At 61.0% G+C, this 25922-nt stretch overlaps 1 protein-coding gene across 1 annotated transcript; it reads right to left on the reverse strand.

Annotated features, from left to right (window-relative positions):
• Positions 1–1741: 1741 nt before the first annotated feature.
• On the reverse strand, positions 1742–11569 carry RGS19 (regulator of G protein signaling 19). The gene is made up of 6 exons (XM_030009058.2): positions 11390–11569; positions 8445–8587; positions 8146–8282; positions 5676–5750; positions 4453–4687; positions 1742–3842 (listed from the first exon to the last, which is right to left on the reverse strand). The coding sequence occupies exons 3-6, from the start codon at positions 8244–8246 to the stop codon at positions 3654–3656; spliced, it is 600 nt and encodes a 199-aa protein (XP_029864918.1). The 5' UTR covers positions 8247–8282; positions 8445–8587; positions 11390–11569; the 3' UTR covers positions 1742–3653.
• Between the last annotated feature and the right edge of the window lie 14353 nt (positions 11570–25922).

Here is a 25922-nt window from a genome sequence, read left to right on the forward strand (position 1 = left end):
CTTCCTCACTTGGCTGAGGAGAGCTGTTGATGGAACACAGCTTTTGAGGCACAGATCAGATGCTGCTTTCCATCTTGGCAGCATTCATTTGATTTTTGTAGTGATGTGTACCTTGTCATCTTGGGCCTTTAAATGCTAACAGCATAGGCTGCTGTGAAGATGAGAATGTGCTGCCCAGGTTGTAACAGACTGAAAGCAGGGTGATACCAGCCACAAAAAAAAATCCCAAACTTGATCTGGGAGAAGAGGACAGGGAGGAAGGTGTGCTAGGCCCATGTGAGGTTAGCATTTCCTAGCATTCCATCCCCCTGTGGAAGGAGACCCTTGTACCCAAGGGCTCCCTTGCTCCCCAGCTGGGAGCAGGGAAGGTCAGGGCTGTTGCAGGGAGGGGTCTGGCAGCTTGGTGCTATTCCTTGGTGCTCTGCCTTGATGTGGCCATCATGCAGGGAACCTGGGAACAGTTGATACAGGAAGGAGGTGGAGGGAATCCACTGGCTGGTGGGGGTGTTAAAAGGGAGTCCCAGGCACTTTCCTGCTTGTGTATGCTCTGCTCTTAGCTTGACAGCTGAAAGGCAGCCTGAATTTTCAGAAGGACTTGCTGGAGAGGCTCAGGAGGAGGGGGAAATGCTGCAAATAGAGGAAATTTTCCAGAGGCTTGGACCTGAAGGAGGTAGGGGTTACAGGTATTGGTGGGAGCTGTTAGCTCTAGAAACAGATGAGGTTTGGAGTGAGCTCAGAGCTAGTGCTTGGAAGGAGTGAGATAAAGAAAGGAGCTAGTAGCAAAGCAAGCCTCAGGTGCCACATCTGCAAACATGACCTTGTGAAGGGGACCTGCAGCATCAGGCTCTTTCTGGGAGATAACTAGAACCTGGTGGGGAAGTTCTGTCTGTCCTCATAACAGCTTTCAGCCTGAGACTTAAAATCCCTCTTCTCTCCTTTTCCTAGCCTTTAACTGGGCTGACCCAGCATTTGGGGGACCCCAGTAAGGCCTCTGAGCTTGAGGCTGCTCAGGAGCAGTCCTGTGCACTGCAGCTCTTGTGCTGACCAGCAGTGCAGGAGCATTTGCAGTCCCATCTCTTATGGCATTGCTCCCCTGTTCCAGAGTGAAAAACAAGTATTTCCACTGGCTTTTCAGCATGCCAGACAGCAGACATTCACCAGAGACCTTGGAGATGTTTAGAGCGGAGTGAGCAGCCACAAGAAAGCAATGGAAAAACGTGCTCGCAGCCCCTTTGAGGGCTGTGCTTCTCTGGAGGCAGGGATCCCAAGAGGATCCTTTGGTCAGGGCTTTCACTTTACAGGGTGTAGCCAAGTCTCCCAAGAAGGAAAAGATTCAAAGATGCTGACAACTTGTTTAAGCCTCACAAGTCTTGCGGCAAATGGAATTATTCAAGCCAGGTTTGGTAGGGAACAGTGTCCTTGCAGTAATGCTTAAAAAAAGCTTCAGGATCTGAAACCCAAGCTGGCCAAGGCATTCTGGCTCGTGCGCTGTGAACAGGAGCCAGCTAATTACCAGTTGCTGTTGCCTTTCTTCTTGTGTTACTGTCAGGAGGGGAGTTGAGCTTGGGTACAGTTTGCTGACAGTCCTGAATTAGGTAGGGAGAGTCTCAAGCAGAAGGAGCCCCTCGGAAGCGAGAGAAAAGTACTGTGTCTCGGGGCATTTTACAGTGCTATTTTCTGGGATAACGCCAGGGAGGGGAAGGCCACTGGATAAAGAGGTGTCTCAGAAGTAAAGATTTGCTTACAAGGTGTTTTAATGCTAGGATTGGGAGCAAGAGACAAACTAGATTATCTGGGGGCAGCGGGGTCTTCCCTGGACTGAGACCTCCATGGTGTGCAGAGGCTCTGACACCCCTGCCGCACTCCGGAATGGCTTCAGGGATGTTCAACCTCCCACCCTCGAGATATTTCCTTTACCCACAGAACAAACCAAGCACCCAGAACTAAAACCTCCCCAGCACAGGGTGGGGATGCTGTGGGGCTGTAGCTGTGCAGGCTTGGCACTTGCAGGGGAAAACCTGCCAATAACAACCAAATAATAACAATACCAACATTCCTGAACAAATGAGCTATCTCTGGTCTCTCTCAAAAATACATTTTCTTGAATTGTATTTCCAGCTTGGCAAACAACACTAACTTTACTGACATGAATTTCCACGCAGTCATGCCACTAGGAAGGAAGGAAACAAAAAAGCCGAGCGAATTTTTTGGTTTGTTTGTTTAAAAAATATCTTCAATAAAAAGAACGAGTGCCCTTTCTTTTTTCTTTGAAAGGGATGAAGAGAGAAGAAGGAGGGGAAGGGGTAGATAAATAGGAAACCACAGGCTGCTCCGGGTCAGGAAAGGCAAAGACTAGCATTGGTCTTCTGCAGCAGGGCTGAGCCGGTGCGTGGCCAAGCTGGGTGGCAGGACCCCGGCGTTGGCTTCATTTCATTGTGGGGGGCAGGGGCTGCCGGCAGAAATGTTTTAATTCTGGGTGCTGGGGCTTCAGTAAACCATTCCTCATGCCATACAAAAACCACACAGATATTTTAGATCTTCCCTGTGACACTTCCCATCCCACATGGAGCCCTGCCTGCCCACTGCTCGGTGCCAAACTGCTCCTGAGGGACCAGGGCAGACCCCTGGGATTCTCCCCGATGGCAAGGCAGGCATGGGCCAGCCGGGAGCCTTCGCTTTCGGGGGTCCTGGTGCCTGCGGGTTTCTGCGGGAAGATAAATAACACCTACGTGGCCTGCGAGCGTGTTTTCCCCTTCCCTGAGGCCCATGAACTGAGGGTGCAGGATGCTCTGGGTTTGGGGTGACAAGCGTGCGGTGTCCCGGGGCTGGACCGGTGCTGACGTGTGCGATGGGGACTGGTGGAGGGGGCAGCTGTAGGGCAGCCCCTGCCCACCCTCCGAGCGCATCCTCGTGGTCCCACCGTCCCTTCTGGCCCCTCCAGAGGCCCTTGGACAGCTTCGGAGACGGGCGGCCATGGCCCCAGGGTGCTGCCTGCCCTCTGCTCCATCCAGCCTGGCTGCAGCACTGCTCCCCACACCGTCGGCTGCTTCAAACAGACGGAGGAGTGACGTAAACCTGACAAGTTTTTATATGTACAGAGACGCTTGCCAAACCCCCCCTCCCACCCCTCGAGTCCCCCAGTAAAAGCCAACAAAAGAAGCATTTAAAATAAAAAAAAAAAAAAAAAAGAAAACAACAACAATCGACCTCCCCCCCACCCCCAAAAAACCCCCAACCCAGTCCCCAACTGGGTCTCAGGTGGGAAACGGGGACATGCCGTGTCCCCAGGTGTGGTGGAGAGGGGATAAAGTGACCTCTTCAAAACGGGGTGCGGGTGGAGCCAGGGAGGGGGAGCCGGGCCCCAGGCGCTCTTCCACGCGCTCCCGCGAGCTTCCCCGGCTCGCTCCGGCCAGCGGCGGGGACGGGGCAGGGGTTCAGTAGTACGAGCCGGCCCGGGCTGTGCTGCCGCAGCGGCACCAGCCCCGGGGACAGTCCTGGAGAACGGCCCAGAAACCGGGGTGACGGTTCATAGGTAAAAAGCTAAAAACTTGGGGAGGGGGCTGGCAGGGAGGGAAGGAGGCACCGAGCTCCCCCCCCCACCCCAACGCCAGCCACCGCGTCCCCGCCGACGTCCCCGTGGCCGGCGGGCGCCCTTAGGACTCCGAGGAGGAGCGGGAGACGCTCTGGAGCAGCGATTTGTATATGGCAGAGTTCAGGAAGCGAGGGTAGGAGTCTCTGTGCATGAGCGTGTAGATCTGGAGCTGCGCGTCGTCGAAGGTGTGCGAGGACGGCTCCTGCATCTTGCGGTTGATGACCTCCCGCACCCGCGAGTCCAGGCTCACCTGGGTGGCAGGGAGAGAAATAGGGAGGGGGGGGTTGAGGGATCCCCCACGACAAAACCCCGGTCCCAGCACCCACCCCTGCACAGGCTCTCACGGGAAATTGGGTATCAACGCGGCACCGTGGCCAGATGCGGGGAGACCACAGCGTGTTCCACCCCGGAGTATATGTGCACCGGAGCCAGGGTGTTTTGGAGAGAGCTGCGGAGAGGTCTCCGGGTCCTCCCTGTGTCCCCTTGCTGGGCAGAGGGAGGTGGGATGGGGTGCTCCCCCCCCCCGGGTGCCCCCACTTTGGGGGGATGCTCTGAGCTGGGATGCAGCATCTCCTCGGCCCGCTGGTGCCCTCGTGAGGTTTTGGCCCCGCAGCACAACCCGGCCCCATGGTCCCGCTGCCGGCCGCATCCCGGGGTGGTTTTGGGGGGCTGGGGATGCCCTCCCCTCCACCGTCCACAAGCATGAAGCAAACCCGTTACCCTGCCAAACTCATCCCCAAATACCCACCCACCCCATCCCCAAATTGCTGCAGGGCTGCACCTGGGACAGAGCCATCTCCCTAAGAAACACCCCCCCCCCATTTTAGCCTGAGCCACCCCCCAGGCGTTCTGCCCCATACCTCCTTGGGCGAGAGGATGGAGATGTAGTCCTCGTAGATCATCCTGGCCTTCTCGTCGATGGTGTGCTTGTTGCACTCGTTTTTGAGCTCCTCGCACGCTAGCCAGAAGAGCATGTTCTCCTCGCTGTACTCAGTCCGCAAGAACTCCCGAAAGACGTTGCGACCCGCCGGGCTCTTCATCAGCTTGTCGAAGGACTGTGCCCAGCCCCGCACCTCCTCCGGAGTGGGTTTGGCGCTGCCGGATCCCGGTGGGGAAGGCAAAGGGACAGCGTTACGGTCAGCCCCGGGAGGGCTGCGGGCTCCCCGCTGCGTCGTCCCTCCCCGAGCGGCTCGGCCGTGCTCATCCCTGGTCCCATCCCAGAGGGACTGTGCCCGAACGCATGCCCGGTGCTCGCGCCGAGGCCGTTCCTGCTCAGGCTCCGGTTATTACGGACGCTTTGGGAGTTCGCTCACGGCATCTGTCCAGGCTCCGCTTGGCCGGGCTGGAGCACGGGTTTGGTTTCAGCTGAATTTCCCAAACTGAGGCGTATTTTGGTGCCGGCTTTCGACAAACCCAAAAGGGAGCAAAAGCCCTTCCCTTGCAGAGCGGCAGCTCTGAGCCGGCCGGGGAGAGACTGACCTCGGTTCATCATCCCTCACAGCTGGGGGAGGCAGGGAGGCTGCTCCCCAGCAAAGAGCCATTACCTGCAAATAGCCACCACCTGCTAAAGCAGGGCAGGAGCAATCATTATCAGTGGCTAATTAGCATGTCTGACCCCCTAACCCTGCTGTGCCGGGCACTGCAAAGAGCACCCACAGCTGGGCTGGGGGGGGGGTCATACCCGTCCCCCAGGGAGTGGGTGCTCGGTGCAGGGCATCCCCAGAGCCGGGTGCTTGCAGGATGAGGCTCTGCCCTTGGGACACGGCCTGAAAGCTGCTGAGGTCCTCGCGTGCCTCAGTTTCCCTTTGCAAGGGGCCCGAGGGCCAGAATTGTGGAGTGCTGCAGCCCGTGGCTCCGGGCTCCCCGTTTCTCGGTGGGAACCAGGGACATGCTGCTGGAAGCGGCACCGGGAACCCCCAAGTCCTGGTGCCCCGATCCTGCTCCCTGTGTGCGCACCAGCAGGCAGGATGCGGGGCTGGGTGCCACGGAGGGTGGCAGCGGGGACCGTGACATGCTGTGCTGTGCAATGCCGGTGTCCCCCCCCCCACCTGCCCCTCCCCCCCAGCACTGCCCCTGCGCTCACCACGCTTCACAGTTTGGGATGGTCTCCAGTTTGGTCTCCCGGGACGCCCTCCATGCTCGCTCCCGGTCCTCGTTCCTAACGGGGAGACAGAAAGGTAGTCAGGGGCGTTGGGGATGCGCCCAGACCCCCACCTTGACCCCCCCAACTGACCCTGGCCACCGAATCTCCTCTGTGGGCACCAGCATCCCCCCCCCCCTCCCCGCCAAGATCCTCCCCAGCACCCTGCCCGCCCCAGCACCCGCTGTGCCGGCAGCACCCCGGCTCCCTTGTGCAATTTTTGCCATCATCGTGCAAGGGGGTTTCCTGCGCTCGGGCACCGCCGTGGCCCTGGACCCGCTCCACCGGGACGTGTGCCAGGACCAAGCCGGAGCCGGAGCGGCCGCGGGGCCGGGCGGCAGTAGCCGGCAGAGGTCAGTGCCGGCTCGGCCCAAGGCAAAGCCGTCGTGAACCGCCACGATTAAACACCAATAAATAAATAACTGGGGGCGGCTGCGGGGCCCAGGGCTGCAGCCGTCGGTGCTCAGCGCCGCGGTCTGCTCAGATCCTGTGCCTGGTTATCCCGGTCTCCAGCTGGTGATGGCCCCGGCTCGCCAAGGAAGCCGGTGGCCGGGATAGATGGAGAAAAGCGAAGCGCCGGACCCTGCACCCCCCGGGACACCCCAGCACCGATCCAGCCCAGAGGCCGAGCGCGGGATGGAGGTGCCGGGGCTCGGGGGTGCCGGCATCCCCTGTGTCCCCCCCATCCTTCACCCCCAGAGGTGCCGGTGGTGCAAGGGGAGAGCGGCCTCCAGCCAACTTCCCTCGAATTTCGGTGCCCAGCACTGACCGCAGCGCTTCCTGCTTGCGACACCGTCCCTCGCCGCTCGCACAAGATTAAATGTGCAAACTTCTCCCCCGCCAGCACGGGCGGCCGGGCTGGGCGAAAGCTGCAGGCACGTCCCTGCTCGCGCCGGCCCCGGCGCTCGCTGCCTGGCACGCTTGAGCCCCAAAATGGTTGGCACCGGCCACTGCTTGCTCCGGGAGCGGGATACGGGAGGGATTTCTGCCCTGTCTATGCTCACGGCCTCTTGCAGAGATGGAGGAGGGACGCGGGGAAGGGTCACCCTGCCCACGACCGAATGCCACCGAGCCCTGGGCAGTGCCTGGGAGGAAGGTGTTCAGGGCAGGCTGAGAGGGAAGCCGATCGCCACCCTCACTGCCTTGCAAATGCAAGAAAAAGAGACGGAATCAGGCGAGATGGGGCCCCAAGAACACAGCGGGGGTTTGCACGGGGCCGATGCATCAGTGCTGGGGATGCGCCACGGGTTTGCACGGGGCTGACGTCGGTGCTGGGGATGTACCGCGTGTTTGCACGGCGCTCAGCTCCAGGGTTTGCTGCTCCCCCAAGCTCAGCACTGTCGGTGGCTGTAAAGCCCAAAGCTGCTGCACAGCCCGAAGCCGTCGGCAATCTCAGAAAGGGCCGGCGCTGAGGATGGAGAAGAGCAGACGGGCTCTCCAAAATCTGGGCTATCTGAGAGTAAGGAGCTGGGGATCCTCAGAGAGGATGGAAGATGCAGCTGCAGGCAAGCGGCTGCTTATGTCCTTGGCTTTGGGCAGCACTGGGAGGCCAGGGCCAGACTCTGTGCCTGCTGCTCCGAGGCAGAGCTACCCGGGAGGGCTCCCGCGGACGAGGGGGGTCCACCTCGGGCAGCACACTGCAGCTGTGAGAAGGCAGCGTGACGCTGGGCAAGGAAACCTAGCTCTCCTCCTGACCTGACCTGCCTGAAACAGGCAGCAAAATCCTCCTGCCTGCACAGTGCTGCACCCAGGGGTCCCCCTGCCCAGCCTCGTCACCCTGCCCGGGCACAGCCGGGTGCCCTGGGAGGGTGGGCTGGGGAGGCAGAGGTTGGGCAGCTCAGCTAAGCGCTAAGAGAGGGGTTCCCGGTGCCGCTTTCTGCTCTGTATATTTTAAAAGATTTAGCCGACGGGCAGGAGTCACGGTGCAGCGAGGCGAGGCTCGGGCTCACCAGGCTCCGCGTCGGGGGGAGAGCAACACGCCGCGGCACCGCCGATGCCCACCTGCTCCAAAACGCCATTTACACCTTTTCTAACCACGGCACCCCATTCGCTCTCAATTCCCAACCCAAGCACACAAGCGGCCCGGAGGCTCGGCTCGGTGAGCGGGACCGGCTCCATCCCAGCCGCCCTCCCGCGCCCGCTGCCTGCGGGCACCGCGAGCTGCACCGAAGGGCTGCAGAGCACCCAGGGCTGGGGGCTGCTGCGGGACCCCATCTCCCTCGGGAACCCCATCTGCCTGCTCCGGCAGGAGCCGTATCCAAGCGCTTGGTGCCGCACGAAGCGCGGAGCGACCCAGCAACGCGCGGGCGACCCTCGCGTCATGGGAACCCTTGAATATCAAACGACGATATTGGGCGGGTGACGCTCGCCGCCCCCGCGGGACCCTCGGGCCGGGGCGGGTGGTGGGACGTACCACGAGCAACTGCAGCAGCAGCACCAGCAGAAGCAGCAGGCGTTGGGGCGGTGGTTGCTGGCGGGTTGCACCGTTGTCGGAGAAGTCTCATGCCGGGACATCGGAAGGGGTGTCTCTGCGGACGCGGGTCCTGCGTACTGAAAGGCGGGAGGGCAGGGAGCGGGTGAGCGAACGATTATCTCCCACCGCGCGCAAGCAGCCCGAGGGAAACGGGGGACCCCCGTGCAGTGACTTGCTGGGATTTAGTTTTGGCTCCCGCTTGCCATCCCGGCCGCCGGCCAGCCTGGTCACCACCTCACCTGCGTCCCAGCCTCATACACGGTGGACGGGGTTGGGTCGTGCTTCGGGGGCTCTTCTGCTGCTCTCCGCTCCTCCCAGTCCGCGGGTGAGCCGTGCCGCCGAGACCCCCCGGCTAATGTCCCTGCCGCCTCCTGGACGGAGCCTGCGGGGAAGGAGAGGAGCGGCACCACGTTACCTTTGCAGAGGGACCCCCCCCCCCGGCTTCGAGAGGCTCGGGGAGGGGGCTGCTCCATGCTGGGGAAAGCCCTTTTGCAGGTGGCAAGCTGGGGCACGGCAGGCAGGCAGAAAAGCGTGCAAGAAAAGGAAGCGAGAAGGAAAGGAGGAGGGGAAACACGTCTGCAGAGGCTCTGCCAGCCCCACGCTTCGCCCGAGACCCCCTTCCCACGCTTTGGCAGCGCTACCGAGCCCCACAGACACCAGTGGGGCCGGGCAGGTTGTGGGGGTCAGCGCCGGCCTCGTGCACCCCCGGCCGTACCCCGTGCCGTGGGGAAGCGAAGCCGGACCCCCCCCCGGTGTGTTCAGAGCCGGGATGGGGAAGTCGGAGCCGCTCCACGGCATCATGTGAGTGGAAGGAAACAGGGTGTGTGTGTGTGGGGGGGGTAGTTTTCACAGCTCCCAGCACTAAACCAAAACTCGCCCCGTGTCAAGCGTTGGCCGAGTCTGGCGCTCTGCACCGTTGCTGCAGAATAATCCCCCCGTGCCCACAGGCCTGCCTGTCCCTGCCTGCCTGCCTGCCTGCACCGCCGGTCCAGCCCGGAGCAGGGATGCTCCTGGGCAGAAGCGGTGCTGGGTGCTGAGCACCCACCTCCATGCAGGTGGTGGTAAGGATGCGGTCACAGCCGGCTCTGCCTCCCTGCGCCCCTCCGAGGGCGGTGGGCAGCAATCACGGTCCTTCTTCTTCCAGAAGGAAGGAACGGGAGAGGGGGGCAGCGGGCAGGGAGAGCCCCCGGCCGCCTCGACCCCAGCATCCCTGTCTCGAGCTGCCCCAGGTCTCATCACTTCCCCAGCATGGCCATCGCCTGGCAGCGCTTCCCGTCAGCTCCTCGCCTGGGCCCTTGCAAACCCTCCCGCCGGCTCCCATCGCTCCCGCAGGAACGAAAAAGGAGAGAGTCTGTGTTTCGCTCCCAATTGTCCCTATTTATAGCTCCGAGTGCTGGCAGGACGGCTGTGACCTTGTCACCCGGCTCGGCAGCAGGCTCAGCTCCCTCTCGCACCGCGCTGCCCTCAGGTCCATTTAACCCCCCCCACTTTTTTCCCTTTCCTTTGCTTTCCCTGGCCCGACCATCTTCTCCTCCCGGCACCCGCTCTTCTCCCTGCCCACCCAGGGTGACATCCCGCTTCCGAGCCCGCTCACCCCACGGTGTCCGGTGCTGCTGGGGGGGCTGCAGCCCCACAGTGGTGCGGGGGTAGCCAGGCTCCGGGCACGGCTCCCAGCGGGGCCGCAGAACTAATTACAGCAACCGGTGACGAGGCTGTGGGAAACGGGGCGAGCAGGAGGAAAACTTGAAGGCTGGGAAAACCCTGCTTCCCTCCCAGCCCACCCCAAAGCAAAGGCAGCCCCGGCTCTGCCATGGCCCCGGGATGTCGAGCGGGCGAGGGACAGGGACGTGGGGACAGCACGTGGCATTGCTCCAGGGGGACTTCCAGGCATTTTGCTTCTGCGGCTGGTGCTCCACCTCGGCCGGAGCAAACGCGCAAGCGGCTGAGCCAAAACACCCAGGAGAGGCAGCGGGACGGAGCGGCATCCCCCAGCAAGGAGCATCCCCTCCCCACATCCACGGGGTGCCCTCAGCACCCGGCCAGATGCAGGATCGGCTCGCTGCTCATCCCGGGTGCTGTGGCACCCATCTCGGCCGCGTGGGCTGCGCCAAGGGGGCCGGGGAAAAGAAGGGAGGCGTGGGGCTGCGAAGGGCCCCCCCTCCCCGGCTCACGGCACCGAAAGGCAACGCCGGCGCGCTCCGGATTGGCGCCGAAGGGCGATGCCATCGCGCTCTGGATTTGCGGGGCCGGTTTCCCAGCCCCGTGCACACCTAAACACCCCCGTAGCCCCCCAGCCCACCGCGCTGGCGGGGGGGCCGCGTGCCGCGGGGCCGTTTCCGTCTGCGCCGGGGCCGGCGGATAAGGAAGTGCCGGCGGGCGGTGGAAGCCTATGAGCGCCGGAGAGAAGGCGAGGGCGCGCGCGTGAGGCTGTGAAAAGAGGAAGGATGACAAAAAGGGGACGTTTCCCCAGCGGAGAGAAGAAACGCCCCAAAAGTCGCCCTCGCCCCAACCCCGGGAGCTCCGGGAGCCCCCCGGGAGCTTTTGCCATCATCGCCCGGTGCCTGCGGCACCCGGGCTGGGAGTCCCCGTGTGCTGGGTTTCCCCGGGACCGCGCCAGCTCACGCAGCCGTGACGTCCCCGCCGAGCCTGGCGCCGCCCCGTCCTCTCCCCAAACGGGAGAGCGGGGACCCCCCACGCAACCGGACAAGATGAGTGCTCCCTAAAATGACTTTCGAAGGGAAACCTCCCCTTCCACCCGGCTGCTCCTCGTGCCGGGGCGCTGGGTCAGCTCCATCCCACGCAGCCGTACGCGAAGCGCCCCGTGCCCGGCTTAACCCCGGCCAAAGCAGTCACCAAAACGGCCCCGTGCCAGCTGCGGTGGGAGCCGTGGCATCGGGGCGCCCACACGGGCAAAAACCAAGGCGATGCTAAATACCGGCCACGGGAATGACACCGCTCCATGCGCCCCACTTTCCCCCAGCGCCCCGGCCGGGGACGATGCCCCGAGCGGCGTGGCATCCCCCTCCGGCCACCCCCGCCTCTGCAAAGCGGGGCACAAACCGGTGCCCACCCCCGGCGCAGCCCGCGCCGAGCCCCCGGCGTGCCCACCCGACCCCGTGCCGTGGCTGCTGGGAGGACCTGGGGGGGACACGGTGGGGGGGAGCCGGCGGCGGTGTGTCCGTACCTGCAGCCTGGCCATCGCGCTGCGGCGGCGGGTGCCAGCCAGGGTGACCCCGGCCGGCTCAGGGGGTGCGCGGCATCGCCGGGACCGCCGGGTCTGAGGGCAGGGAGATGGGAGAGAAAAGAAGAGAGAAAGAGAAAAGAAAAGCGGCCGAACACATCCTCTCACAGGAAAGGGAGTGGTAAGGGAAGTGGCAAACTCAACCGAAGAGTTCAGACCTTTTTTGGGAAAGCCCCGGCAGGGCCCGGCTGCTCTCCTCGCCGCTCCACCGCGGGGCCAGCCGCCCCGACGGGGCAGGAGTGGGACAGAGTGAGTCCCGCCGGTGGCTGAGCCGGGTCATCCTCCCGATTCCCACCGGATCCGGCGGCTGCCGCAGGCACGAGGGCAGCTGAGCCGGGGCTCCCCGGCCAGGACTGGCACTGACCCCCCGTGCCGGCTGCAGCCAGGCATCTCGGAGATAGCCCGGGCACGCCGGCACTGGAACAACCCCACGGCCAAGGAAGCGGCTTTGCCGAGGAGTGACGGGCAGGATACGTCCCCGGGGTGGGCACGGGACGGTTCCCGGTACCCAGCTGAAGCCGCTTGGAAGCGAGGGTGCTTTCCGCCACGCCGTGCCCCAGGCATCCCCGGGGCTCCGGTGCTGCCCGTAGGGTGAGGACGCCGGCTCGGCAGCGAGGTGGGCAACGAGGGAAGGGGGCCGGTGGCCGAGGGTGGGCTGAGTCAGAGCCTCCCGCGGTGCCTCCCGGCAGCATCGTCCCTGCCATGCGGGGATGTGCCAGTCTGCCTGCCGCGCAGAGCGAAGCCCGGCTCCCTCGGCCAAGAGTGACTCACAAACAAAGTTGTTCGTTTTTTTTCCTCTTCAGAAAAAAAAAAAAAAAAAAAAGGAGAGAGAGAGAGAAATCAGACGCCCAACCTCTGTTTCCTTGATTAAATGTGCCCTCGGCACCGCTGCGGGCAGAGGGGGGCTCCGGCCCTGGCACCACACCAGCGACCGAAACTGGTTTGTGGTCTCTGCCGGCGGCCGCCCCTCGCTCGCACGGGCTTGCCGCGGGTGGAAAAGGGGAGAAAAGGGGAAAAAGAGGGAGGGGGGGATGCTGACACCCCCTGCGTGCTCCCGTGGGGCCGCGGGGCTGGGCCAGGCGCCTGGTTGCGGCACGTGCCCGTTATCAGCCCAGCCCAGCATCTCACTCGGCGCAGCCGCTTCCCTCGCCTTCCCGGAGGATGCTGAGCTGTTATCTCCTCTCTTTCCAACAGCGCGTACCCCAGCACCCAAAAACCAACGCGGTTGCACCGCCGCCGTCCTCAACTCCACCCTGTCCGGATGGAACCCCCCCCCCCCCATCACCCAAAAGTCACCCTCCGCTTCGGCAGCTCCTTTTTCTGCCAACACCCACCCCCCCATCGCTGCTGTCCTCACAGGCGCTCAGCGGGACTCTGTTTATCTGGTCACCTGAACCTCATTTATTTTCCAGATGGTTTTCCAGGATCCCTTTGCTGCTGCTGGGCAGGGCCAGCTCCGAGAGCTGGGGGCTGCCAGGATGCGGCCACGCTCCCACGGAGGAGCCCCCGGCACCCCCAGCTCGCCGGCCGTGGGGCACCCAGCGACACGGAGGATATTTTTATTCTCCGGCCACCTCCAGTCACGGTATGAGCTCTCCACCCCAGGAGGGACCTTCCCTTCATATTTTATGGGTCAAAACCTGGAGGGCAGCTTTGCTGCTCATCACAGACCCCCGCGGGGATTGCTCGGCCGGGGGCGATGCGCAAATCCCCCCCCGGTGCCTGCGAAGACACCATCCCCGGCCAAGCTGCCGGCACGGCTGAGCCCCCCGCTACACACCAGCGATGCCTTGGTGGGGAGCAGCGCCGGATCCGGCCCCTCTCCGTGCCTCGGAGGAGCTGGAAAACACCCGTCGCCTGCGAGACCGGCCACGCTGGATCAGTACGAGCAGAGCTCGGCTGCCCCGGCTGCCTGCTGCTGGATTCTCTAGTGTCTAATAAGGGTTCAGCCCAGCCTGCAGCTTCCCCGCCTCCTCCCTGCCTTTCTCCCGGGAGGGACCCGGCACCTCCGACCTCTGCCAAATTTGGCTGAAACCGGCCACCGAGCGCAACCAGACGCGAGCCAGCCCCGCGGGCGGCCCGGGGAGGCGATGGGGGGGCCGGCACCCCGCGGGCCCCCCCTCTGCCAGGGTTACCCCGTGGGCAGGCACCGTCACCGAGCCCCACAGCTGCCGGCCGCCCCCGCAGCCTGCCCCAGCCACCTGCCAGCGGCACAGGAAGTTTTGGGAGCTATTTTTAGACCCAGCTTTCCCCCCCTCTCCACCCCGCTTTAGCAATCTATTAGAAAAAGACTAAAGAGGTGAGGCTCGAGCCTCCCGACTCTGCGGGGACGGGGTTGGGCTAACCCCGATACTACCGGCATCGAGGTGCCAGCGGTCCCGGGCACCGGCCGGGTCGGGATCCCCGGGTCGTGCCGGGACGAGGGGGTGGCGATGCTCACGTGGCCGCGTCCCCGCCGAGCGCGTGTTGCTGATAACGCCGGCAGATGTGCCCGCGCACGTGGCGGAGGCGGCGGTGAGCGGATGCCTTTGGGGGAGTTCCTTTGCCCGGCCGTGATTTTTGTGCCATCCCTCGAGACTGGAAAAGCAGGTCCTGGCGATGGGAACCGGGAGATGCCGCAGCGTGTCCCAACACCTCCCCGGTCCTTCACACCGCGAGGGCCGACAGCCCCGTGGGCACCTCTCCTGCCAGTATGAGGATGATGCCGGGGTCCTTCTCCGGACCGGCCGTATCCTCTGCTCCCTGCCCCTCTCCTCGACTGTAGCCGGGTTCTATTTCTGCACCGAGCATCCTCTGAGCCAAATCCCACCGTGAGCCTTCCCGAAAGGACCACATGAACCTCTCCAGCACCTGCTGGAAAGAGGCGAGCAGACCTGTGGCTCTGTCCCGGCACAGCCGCCGTGGCCGAGACGGCCACCGCGGGCTGCTGGGTGGCACGATGGGCGCAGCATTGCCGGCACCCGCCCCTCCGGCCCCGGCTCTTGCACTGAAATGCAGTTAATAGTTTCATAGCGTAAAAATAGCACCCACGACAATCAGCTGGGGGATTTAATAAGGCAAGCCCTGACAATTATGTTTCTATTAGTAGAGGTATCGCGGCATTTTTAAGGCGTTTGGTAATGATCCATGCGAAAGGACAAGAAAGATCATGGTAATCGATACTCAGCAGGGGCTACACCACACGGACGGAGCCCAGCGGCTGATGGAAGGGAAGAGGAAAAGGAGGGATAGGGCATCGGCATGGCCGCAGTAAGAGCTGAGCTGAGTGGGTGGCAGGGTGCTCCTTGTCCACAGGGTGCTTCCAGCCCAGGACCCGCTCATCCCCATCCCAGCACATGCCAGTGCAGGCAGCACCGTGTCCCCCCGGGGACCACGGGGCAGAGGAGGGGGCATTAGCGGTAATTTGGGGGATAGGGATGCTATGAGGATCTGAGGAATTGCCCTTTCCAAGGAAATGAGGAACCAGACAGAGAATCAAGCCAGGATCGGGATGAAAAGGAGGGACCCTGCATCACGGGGAAACGCTGGATCAAAGGGGTCCCTTACCACGGCTCCGAGCGCTCCCCGACGTGGCTGACGGGCGATTTTTCTCCCCAGCCCCGGCACGAGACCAAACCCCGCCGGCTGCATCCGGAGACCCGCGCCAGCACGGGAACCGCCGGCCGGGCACAGGGAGGAGATTTGGGAGCCTGCGCCGGCACGGGCGGGAGGTGGGTCTGGCCGCGCCGAGGACAGGTCTGGCCCTGCTCTCCAGCCACGCTCCCTGCCCAAAACGTGGCCCCGTGTGGCATTGATGTGGTCAGGGCAGGGCTGAGCCCGGCAGCCGGCTCAACCAGCGGTGGGACCGGCCGGGCTGGGGTTACACCAGCACGATGGCTGGGGACAAGGGGGACCACCCCCAAACGCTGCACCCTGGGGACATTGGCCCGCAGCTTTTTATTCACGCGGACAGCTGTGGGCCCCGCTGCCTGCACGCTGCCAGTCCTGACGGATGTTTTTTGAGGTCTGGCTTCAGGCAGATGTCACATCTCGCTGGTGAGCACGCAGGGCTGGGATGTCCCCCCGGCTCCAGACCCAGTGCCACCACGGGTCCCTGGACCAGAGCTTGCAGAGGCGAGCTGTTGCTTGTACCAGCAAGAAAACTTCCTCCCGCATCAGACTTTGGTCCTATGTTAAAACAGCGACGCACTGCGGAAGGAGTTCCCCAGGAGATTGTCCTACAGGCAAATACCCAGGGCAAGGGGGATTTGGTGACCCAACGCCCTTTCCCAGCTCCGGAGCATCCCAAGGGACACAGGTGATCCCTGTGCTGTGGTCACCGCAGCCTCACGGGCGCCGGGGCAGCAGTGATGCTCTGCCCTGCCCCAGCCGTGACAAGCAACGGGGAGCTCTGCGAGCAACTCGTGTCCTCCGAGACCAGCCGTGCCGGTTATTTAAAACCCGACCAAAGGGGAAGAAAGACGGTGGGGTTTGGCTCAGCCATCCCTGGGGAGGAGCTGGCAGCGGGGGGGAGGAAGGAAACGCTGTCACCCTGCGTGGCCCCTGTGCCACAGAGGTGGCCCCCAGCCCCGGGACAGTGCCAGCCAGCCACAGCCACTGCATCCCGCTCCATCCCGCTCCGGCCGGGCACGCTGCTGCCCGGACAGGGCTGTGGGAGACGGCCGGGGCGGCAGGAGCCTGGCCATGGGTGGATGCCCATCGCAGGCATTCTGGGCTCAGATCGTGGTCGTGGGCCTCGCTGGGGATCTCAGCGAGAACTCCGATGTGACAGGCCGCGGTGATGCCCTTTGCCGAGCCCCTGGGATGCTGCAAGGCTCGGCTGCACCATTGGAGGACACGAGAGCTCGCCTGCCACCACTGTCACGGCAATACATTTCCCTGGCTCCAAATCCCCTTTGCGAGCTCTCTCCTCCTGGTGAAACCCACACCAGGCTTGCAGGCAGCATCTTTCCTTGTTTTTTCTTGTTTTCCAAGGCTAGCTTGAAGCTCTCCCTCCCTTTTCCGAGGTTCCTGCCCGCTAATGCCAATATGTACCTGTTTGCTCTTCTCCTGCCCTTTGCACTGAAACGCTGCTTGGGCATTTGCCTTCTGTCGGAGGAAACTACTTAAGCCCTGGGTGGGTTCATGCCTGCAGGAGGGGAAGCAATTGGAAAACCCAAACCCTTAACCCCAAACCCCTTTGCTGGCTCCCTGACCCCCTCAGTACTGAACGAGCAGTAAATCCAGCTCCTGAAGTGGGCTACCAGTGTACCCACAGCCTGTTCCCTGCACCCAGAGCCACGGCCACGAGCGGGGACGTTGGGGGCTCCGCTCTCCCTGTGCCCGTTGCTGTCCCGTAGCCTCCGTGGCCTTTCTGCCTCCGGAGCGGGCAAGTGCTGACAAGCAAGTCTGGAGCGTGGCAAAGCTGGGCCCCCAAACCCAGCGGATCTTCACAGTCTGAGCAAAGAGCCCTCAAAAGGTCAACTGAGGCTGTTTCCAAGCGGTTAGAGAACTGGAAGGGCAGCTTGTTATAAAACTCTACCATGCATTTTCCTGCTGTCAGGAAACCCCCTTTTTTCCATGTCTAAGATGAATGTTAAAGCTGAACCCCAAAGGACTTTGTTGTTGCTTGCTGCTCCACCCTCCCCCTGGTTAAATCTCTGCTTCCACAAAACGGCCAAAGGCAGGAGGTTTTGTGGGACGGGTGAGCGGCAGAGCGCTCCCACCTCTCCCGGTAAACTCATCTGGGACAGCCAAGGTCCCACGGACCCGGAGGAGCCGATGGGGTGGGCTGCAGCATCACCCTCTGTGCCCATCCCAGTGGCCAGGGAGGGGGGAATTCACAGGCGGGAGGTCTCTGCCACCGGTCCCTGCCAAAGAAGGAACCCAGTGGATTTCCAGCCAAAAATAATAGAAATAAAATAATTCTCTGTGCTCCCAGAGAGCGCTTTCGCAGAAGGGCAAAGGGTCGATCAAAACTCAGGGGTTGCTGCTTTGTTTTACACAGCGCTCTGGATCCAGCAAGAGCCAGGATTTTGCCTTCACTATAGTTTTACCCCCAAGCCACCCATTCCCATGTCCCCAGGTCCCATGCAGCACCCGGCCAGGGGACGGACTCACCCCGCAACTTTTGGACTGGCACGGCCACAGCTCACCCCCAGCAAGGCACCGAGCTGGCGGCTCCTGCAGCGCATGCACAGCTGGATTTAAGGCATCCAATCCCTACAAAAAGTTATGGGTGTCCCGAAACCCGTGGGTGCGGTGGGGAGAGCCGGCCGGTGGAGTTATTTGCCGCAAGCAACGCTGCGGCTCAATGCTACCGTTGCATGGCCGCGACAATACGGATTTGGGACTTTCTGCAGGTCACCCTCCCTGTGCTGCGTGGGGCAAGCTGTGGCAGAGCAGCTGGGGAAAAAAATGGGCTGGCCAACCCCAGTACTGATGGAAACGAGCTGGAGGAAGCTCATGCAGTGCTGGGTGCAGGACGGTATGAAAAGGGAGATGTTTGTGGGGCTGGATGCTCATTCCCTGAGCCAGCTGGAGCAGGGGCGGTGGTGGCCACCGCAGAGCAGCTTCCCAGTCTGCGACAGGGCTGCTGGAGTCCCCGTGAGCCGGCGAGTTCAGTTTCTTCCCCTCTTACACCACAGAAGGTATCGGACGCTCTTCCCCCACCCTGTCCCCTCCACGGGCGAAAACTATGTTGTAACACATTGGGGGATGAAAATAACTGGTGCTAAAGTCCAGTACCTTTTCTTCCCCCCCCCACATTAAGAGGTAGCTATGAAATAATGTATATAAACAACTGGCTTAGATCCACCCTGCTCTGAAGAGCTTTTGTAATGGAAATGCATAGAGAGATGTGCAGAGACGAATAAGGAACTGAGTAATAGGAAGTCTCGGCGAAGGCCGTGGGCACCGGCTCACCCGGAAGCCGCTGTTATTCCAGGCAAGAGCCCGAAACGCCGAACCCCGAGAGCGCGTGGCACGGCGGCACAAAGGCGGCGATGCCTGCCGGCCTCCCTCTGCCGCGGCTGCTCTGCTTTTGGGGTGCTCGGGCATGGCCAGGGGGTTGGTACAAGAAACCTGCCCGAGGAGCAGGAGGAGCTGGAAGGGAAAGGCAGGGCACCCCGCGGGATGGCTAAGGAGCGGCGCCGGCACCGAGGGTGGCTCTTAACCTCCTCTTGAGCTGACTTTCCAAAATAATTTTATCCAGAGGATAAAAATTTGGAAAAAAAAGAGGAAAAGCCATGGCAGGTTGAGCTCACGCTCTGCAGAGGTCGAGGAGCAGCGCGGCGGCCGCTTTGCCGCTCCAGACCTGTTGCTCGCAGGGAAGAGCCCCGAGCACTGAGCTCACCCGCCTCCTTTGAACGAGCTCAGCTGAAACTCAAGATGCTGTAGCCGACGTCCAGCCTAAAAGTGAGACTACAACCAAAGATAAGCAAAGATGGGAGAGGATGCACTTCGGGAGGCGGCAGAGATGTGCTGCTCCCGCACCTCAGGCAGACTCAGCATTAATTACTCTGCCAAGGTATTTTTCTCCCTTACCCTCTCTGGGTTTGAGTTGCATTATCTGATTATCTGCCTTCAGTTCCTTCTTTTTTTTAATAACAATACCAAAATGGGCACCCGCACCCTGATTGAGATATATTCATGTCACTAAATTCCTGCTTCTCCACTATAATCTTATGAGGTGGAGTTTGTTTAATTGCTGAAGAACACGACTGTATTTTGATTAGCGGCTTGAGTCATTTGTGGGGAAGGGCTGACGCGGAGGAGCTGAAATCCTTGTAGGGAAATCTGATGTGGCGCTCTCCCTTGGGAGATATTCTGAAATATGTGCCCACTGGGGCGACCCGTTTTCCCAAAGAAAACGATATCCACCAGGCCAGCAAATGCCACGAGCTCCGCTCATCCAGCGTGACACGGGACGAGCGTCTCTATCGACGGGGATGGTGGAGATGCATCCAGAGGGGAATGAACTCCCCTCGCAGCAGGGAAATCCCTCCCACTCACTTAACACTTTTTGTTTAGTTTCTTAAATAAGGCCATGGATCTGCGCCAGAGCAGCCTCATGGAAGCGGCGGGGAGAGGGAGGTTCCCGGGGGAACCTCTCCGTGCCCAGAGACGCACCGTGATCCACACGCGGAGCAGCTCCGACGGCCGCGCCTGGCCCTCTCCATCCCTCGGCCGCGGGGACGCGACGCCGAGTCGCGGCATCCCGCGACGCTGCCCACACGATGGGCTCGTGTCGGGCGACGGTCGGATGTCACATCCCTACGGGGGAAAGCCGCGTCCCAGACACCATCGAGCCAAGTCCCTCTGCCCAACATTTTGGCCATGCCGCTGCTGGAGGACCCGTCGGGGACCGGAGCCCGCCGTCGCCCTGACCTCAGCCAACCTCCCCGAACCTCGGTTGCTTCCCACTGCCCCGGCCGGCCGGGTCAGGGCTCCCGACGGCTACTGCTCTGCGTGACGAGGCATGGCACCCCTCTGCATCAGGGGCGCAGGGAGCCGCAAGGAGAGGGAGCCTGCCTGGCCGAGCCGGTGCGTGGATGCTCCAGCACCGCCCTGGCACCCACCTGTGGGTGCAGGTAGGGCCGGGGCAGCCCTGGGCCGGGGAGGGGGGGAGATCCTCCCTGCAAGCCCCCCCCGCCCGGGCCGGGCAAACCCCGGTGCAGCCGGCCCTGCGGCTGGAGGGTGCCCCCCTCCTTCCTCCTCCATCCTCCTCCTCCTTCTCCTCGCAGGAGCCCTGCCCTCCCCCGGGGTGATGCGGCGGGGAGGGCCCCCTCCCTGCTCGCTGCTCGGGGTCCCCCCAGCCCCGCGGGTCCCCACGGAGCATCCCGCTGCCCTCCCCCCCCCCCCCTCACACACCCCCCCAGCCCTCGCACATGGGGCCGGTGACAGGCAGCAGCCGGACAGACAGACAGACACACACACACACACACACAGCCCGACCTCGCCATCAACCCCGGCGCTCCGCGGTGCTCGGTGCGTGGCCGGGAAGGGGAGCGGGGGGGGGGGGGGGGAAACGTGTAAAAGGGAGGATGCCCGGGGCGGGGGGCACACGCAGAGGGGAGCGTGCAAAGAGGGGGAGTGGGGACGGACACACACACACACACACACACACGACACAACGTGCAAAGCGGGGTCCCCCCGCAGCCCTCGGGGAGACAGCCTGGGTTGGGTACCGGGTGAGGGAGGGGGCGATGGGCCCGTGTGTCCCCGTTCCCCCCCCCCCCCCCCCCCCCCACTCCAGCCAACCCGCCCCGCCCCGTGGCATCCCACGGGCGGCGGCGGCCCCGGGCCGGGGCGCGGGGTACTCACGGGTCGGGCATCCGCGCTGCTGCCGCCGCCGTCCGCGGCCGCCGGTGCCTTTCCCCCCCCCCCCCCCCCCGCTCCCTCCCTCCCTCCCTCCGCGGCCGCCGCCTCTGCGCTGCCTCCGGGCTCGGCACCGGAGGGAGAAGGAGAGGCAGCGGGAGCGGAGCGGAGCGGAGCGGCTGCACTGCGCACGCGTCCCCCGGCCCCTGCGATTGACTTCCTAAAGCAATTGCAGCTTTGGCACTTCCTCACGTCAAAACACACACACACACACGCACACACACACACACACAGCCCAGCACCGGCACCCAGTATGGGCACCCAGCACCGGTACTTACTGCACGCACCCGGCACTGGAACCATGCGCCCGGTACTGGCACCCCGCGCCCAATACTGGCATCCAGTACCAGCAACATGGACCCGGTGTGGTGCACCAGCACCACACACCCAGTACTGGCACCCTGCACCAGCACCACGCACCCAGTACTGGCACCCTGCACCAGCACCACGCACCCAGTACTGGCATCCAGTACCAGCGCTATGCACCCAGTACTGGCACGCCGCACCAGCACCAGCCATCCAATACTGGCATCCAGTACTGGCACCATGCACTCAGCACCAGCACCTACTGCATGCACCTTGCACCAGCACCATGCACCCAGTACTGGCACCCTGCATCAGCACCATGCCCCCAATACTGGCATCCAGTACCAGCACTATGCACCCAGTATTGGCATGCCACACCAGCACCAGCTATCCAATACTGGCATCCAGTACCAGCACTATGCACCCAGTATTGGCATGCCACACCAGCACCAGCTATCCAATACTGGCATCCAGTACCAGCACTATGCACCCAGTATTGGCATGCCACACCAGCACCAGCTATCCAATACTGGCATCCAGTACCAGCACTATGCACCCAGTATTGGCACCCAGCACCCAGTGCCCAATACTGGCACCCTGCACCAGCACCCTGCACCAGCACTGGACGTCCCCTTTGCCCCTGCAGGGTCCTTGCCCATCCCCAGAGCGTGGGGCAAGGCTGCCTGTGGATTTGCCCCTGGGACTGCCTCCCGGCTAAGGGTCCCTTCCGAGGAGCGGCTTTCCCTAAATCAGTGGTTTCTCTGCTTTTTTTTTTTTTTTTTTCCAAAAGGGGGGATTATGCATAGCTAAAAATAAAGGGTGATAAAACTTGGGGAGAGAAAGGAGGCATAAAAATTTCATGATCTTGCCAGCCAGGGAAATTATCCCACTTTATTATTTAAAACCTCATTAAAACCCATTTCCCTGGGAGAGACAATGATCAAACCACCGTCTATTTCAATCCTCGAGACGTTCACTCTGCTACATGGGGAACGTGTTTAAAATAGGCCCCTACGTGTGACAGCTCAGCTGAAAACACCAACCCCGACCCCCCGCCCATGTGAGCAGCATCTCCAAGCTGATCCGGGCGGCATCACACGGCACCCCCTGCGCCTCCCGCCATTTCAATCCAATACTCTGGATTTTCCTCTTTTTACCGATCTGGCTCACGCCAGTGGGAGCTACAAAGTGTTTGCCCAGGGAGGCTCTGCCCAAGGACCTCTGCGGACAAAGCAGGCTCCTTCCTCTGATTGCAACTTTTCCAAATCTTCGGAGCAGCTCCAGTGTGGAGCCAGGGCTGCCAGGCTGCTCCCTCCTGCCGTGTGACCCGGCCACCAGCCCTCCCAATTTACTTTAGCAGTTCATTTAACTAGAAGCTCACAAATGCCCATAAAGGCTCCCACGTCTTCTGGAATTGCTTTGTAGTGTGCGTTTGGGATTTTTAGAAATCCCCATGAACTTTTGGGCTTGTGATTCCTTGTGATTCTCGAGCCAGTCTGTCCCTTTGGATGGTGAAAAGACCACGAGTGTTTGGTTTAAAAGAAGTCACCTTGTTAAAAAGAAAGTGTGGATTGGGAGAAAATGTTTGGAGCTCCCAAATCACCTGCAAAGTAGTGCTGTTCAATGAGTAGCCAAACTCAGCGCTGTTTGCGCTCACAGTGCCACAGCCAGGCCCAGCCACCTCCTCTTTAAATACACACACGCAGTGGGGAGGGAAACGCATCTTTTCTAGCGATCGCAAACGCTCTGATAAATAACTGGGAACACTGCTCCAATTCGGCTTGGAGTTTGGAAAGTTGCTTTCCCCCAGTGCCAGCCTGGCTGTGAAGCAGGGATGGGATCAGGAGTTCCTGGGGAGAACAGGAGGTACCGAGAAAGGACACGGCAGCCTCCCTTAAACCGTTTCTGCGCTCAACGATGACGAGTCGGTGGCAGAGTCCCGCACCAACCTCTCCGTCTGCGCCCCACGCTGTTACCGCATCCCCAGGCTCTCTCCTCCACCCAAACCCTTCCCGGCCTTTTCCCTCTCCGGCGGGTTCCCAGCCCCTCTCCCCGTCCCCGGCTCCCGGCGCTGCAGTAGCGGGACCCGCCCGCAGGTGCCGCCCGACTCCGCCGGCAGCGGCTCGGCCCGCGGCCCCGGCTCGGTGTCCCCCCGCCCCGCTCCAGCCCCCGGCCACTCGGCCGGTGGGGAGAAGAAAGGCGTTCTGTGGGGCAGAGAGCGGAGACTTTCACCGAGTGTTGCAGAGAAGCTCCAGCCCAAGTGCACTTGGGCAGCCGGGGCATCATCCGGCTGGGTGCTGGTGTCGTGTTCCTTTGGTACCCAATAGGCATTTCCGAAAGCTCCGGAAAGCGGAGAGCGGGGCCTTGGGTGGGTGTTTTCTCTAACTTTTCTGATGGTGTTGCTGTAAGACAGTGCTGTGTGAGCAGAGGTGACCTCTGCCTGGAGAGAGTATAGCCCAAAGCAAGCACCTGCAAAGCTTGTTTTCCTCCTCACGGAGAAGTCCGGTAACTCCAGCCGGGATGCTAGGGACCAGGAAGCCTCTTCTGCTGAGTACCTGAGAGGAGTCGGCCTGTGTCACGACTGAGATGATAGAGCAAAGCTCCCGATGGGTCTGTAAAGCAGCATTTGATGGAGAAATCCTGTTAACGGTTGCTCAACACCCATCTCCAAAGCACTCTGCAGCATCAGCCTCGCTGGTGCGGCAGAACGGGGTGATCCCTCCCAGGGTGTTTCCAGCTTGTGTGCTCCTTGAGAGAGGCTGGCAGGTAATGAAAGGGGAGGTATGAAGGCTGCTGAGATGTTTTGCTTTTGAAAAGCCTCTTTCTCCCACCAGCTACCTGGGCCTTTTAAAGCTTTCTAAGCAGCAGAGGGTAGTTTGACTGGAGTGACCAGAAAAGATGCACCTGGGCCTGGAGCTCGGAGGAAACAACAGTACTTGAGCTACTACAGCCCCAGTGGGAGTTACAGGAGAAGCAACTCAGCTGTCACCACTCAGGAAGCGCTTGTCAGAGCTGAGATTGTAAAGGTCATGTTCATCCTGTCCCTGAATATGCATCTCCTGGCTGCCCAGGGCAGTCTGAGGACGCAGCGAGGTGATGCTCACCTCACAGGCCGTGGGTGCAAGGAGCTGGCACGTGTGGGTGCAGGAGGCAGAGCTGCCCTGGAGACCAGCCCTGCTCTGGGGTGTAAATCCACCCTGTGTGTCTCAGTCACAGAGCTGTCTCCGCAGAATACCTGGTTTGGGCTCTGCAGTCCCATCACAGCTAAATTATTGCCTTTTGAGAAATACCTGCGCACTCTTTATAGCCTTTTTTTGCTCTTTTAAGGCTCCAGAGCTTCCTGAGGAATGTCAGAGCCGCATTTCCCATACTGATCTCTACCTTAGCTATCAGGTGTGCTACAAACCTGCGTATCTCCATGGCTCCCCGTGACTGCTCACGTGCTGACTTAAGAGTCATTCTGGTTGGGGTCAGGCTTTTCCCACAGGAGCCTGAAGTGTAAAGATTGTCTCTCCAGTACTCAAGCTTGAAGATAGAGCAACAACTTGAAGTTCTGGAGCGTGGCTCTCCGCAGGTTGTAGAGCAAAGTTTAAAAGGGAATTTTGCACTACCAGGAGCAACACAACTATAAATTCTATCACATTTAGAGGGAAAAGGGTCGGTTATTTTGATTTCCTAACGTAACAGAGCTTATGCAATCACATTGTATATCAGTGCACTCACATTCTTCCAAATTCTTCTCTTTAAAAACTTTTTAACCCTTTGGTCAGTTTTATCCAAAACTGACAGAGGTATAGAGCTCAGTTCCCGCATTTACAAACTGCTGGGTAAAGAATGACCCTGCCAGGGCTGCAACTGTGAGAAAGACCAACACATGCTGTCAGGCCTTATTAGACACTAGAGAATCTGCACAGCTCCGACATTTGATTGATGCCCAAACCGTGGGAAAAGCTTCAGTCAGAGTTTGTGCCCTCTCAGGCACCCAGGTCAGTCCCTCAAGAGACGCCAGCCTGTTGAAAGCCAGACTCTGCAAATTCTGCAGCTCACAGAGCTGTTTGTTTGCTTTTTAGTGCCAAGCTGGGAGGGGGCAGGCAGGGAGAAGGAGCTTAGCAGAAGTCTTAGCCAAAAGGGCTAGTGCTGGTCTTCGAGGATAGGACTAAGAGCAGCACAGGCACTGCAGGCCCAAAGCCTGCCTTTGGTATTGTAGAGATGTCCTTCTTGAAGGAATCGCTGCAAGTTATCAGCTCTGCTGCCGGGTGGTACAAGCTGGCAGGGCCTTGGGGGCACTAATCTGTATTACCACTATGGTTTTCATCTGAGCCTCTCAGTGATCTACAGACTTTCTCTCAAACTCTCATAACTGTTCGAGAGATGGCTGAACAGTTGTTATGAAGTATGTCAGACAGAAGTTGGAAGTGGTGACAATAAGGACAAACTGAGGTGGCTGGACTCTTCTGGTTACTTTTGGCTGAAATCAAGGTAGGCAGAGGAGATCTAGGCAGCTGTGCCCTTTCCTTGATCACAAGATGGAGAGAGGAAAAATTTGGACCAAATTCAGTCTGCTCCAACCTATGTCTGCTGTGATAGTTCAAAAGCATCTCTGACTTTTGAAAATGTAAGAGTTGAAAGACACTTTGGAGATCTTCCACATGTAAAAATGAGCACGGTTTGGTCTGGTCTCTGCACAAAAGTCCACAGGCAGGTGGAAGAGCTCCTGCAGGTATGTTGGAGAACTAGTGGAAAGTCTCTGCTCTTTGGCTGCAGGGGGAAAGTGATGTAGATGATTAGAGATAGGAAGAGCACGTTTGAGGAG

This window comes from Aquila chrysaetos, chromosome 3 (assembly GCF_900496995.4).
Source record: "Aquila chrysaetos chrysaetos chromosome 3, bAquChr1.4, whole genome shotgun sequence".
In the NCBI taxonomy this organism is placed as follows: Eukaryota; Metazoa; Chordata; class Aves; order Accipitriformes; family Accipitridae; genus Aquila; species Aquila chrysaetos.

Bases quoted from the DNA above. Each gene is read 5' to 3' on its own strand.
- RGS19 (XM_030009058.2), bottom strand. From the start codon at position 8,246: ATGTCCCGGCATGAGACTTCTCCGACAACGGTGCAACCCGCCAGCAAC. The intron at 5,751-8,145 runs GTACGTCCCACC...TCTCCCCGTTAG, and splicing joins TGCTGCTGCAGTTGCTCGTG to GAACGAGGACCGGGAGCGAG. The intron at 4,688-5,675 runs GTGAGCGCAGGG...GGGATCCGGCAG, and splicing joins ATCCCAAACTGTGAAGCGTG to CGCCAAACCCACTCCGGAGG.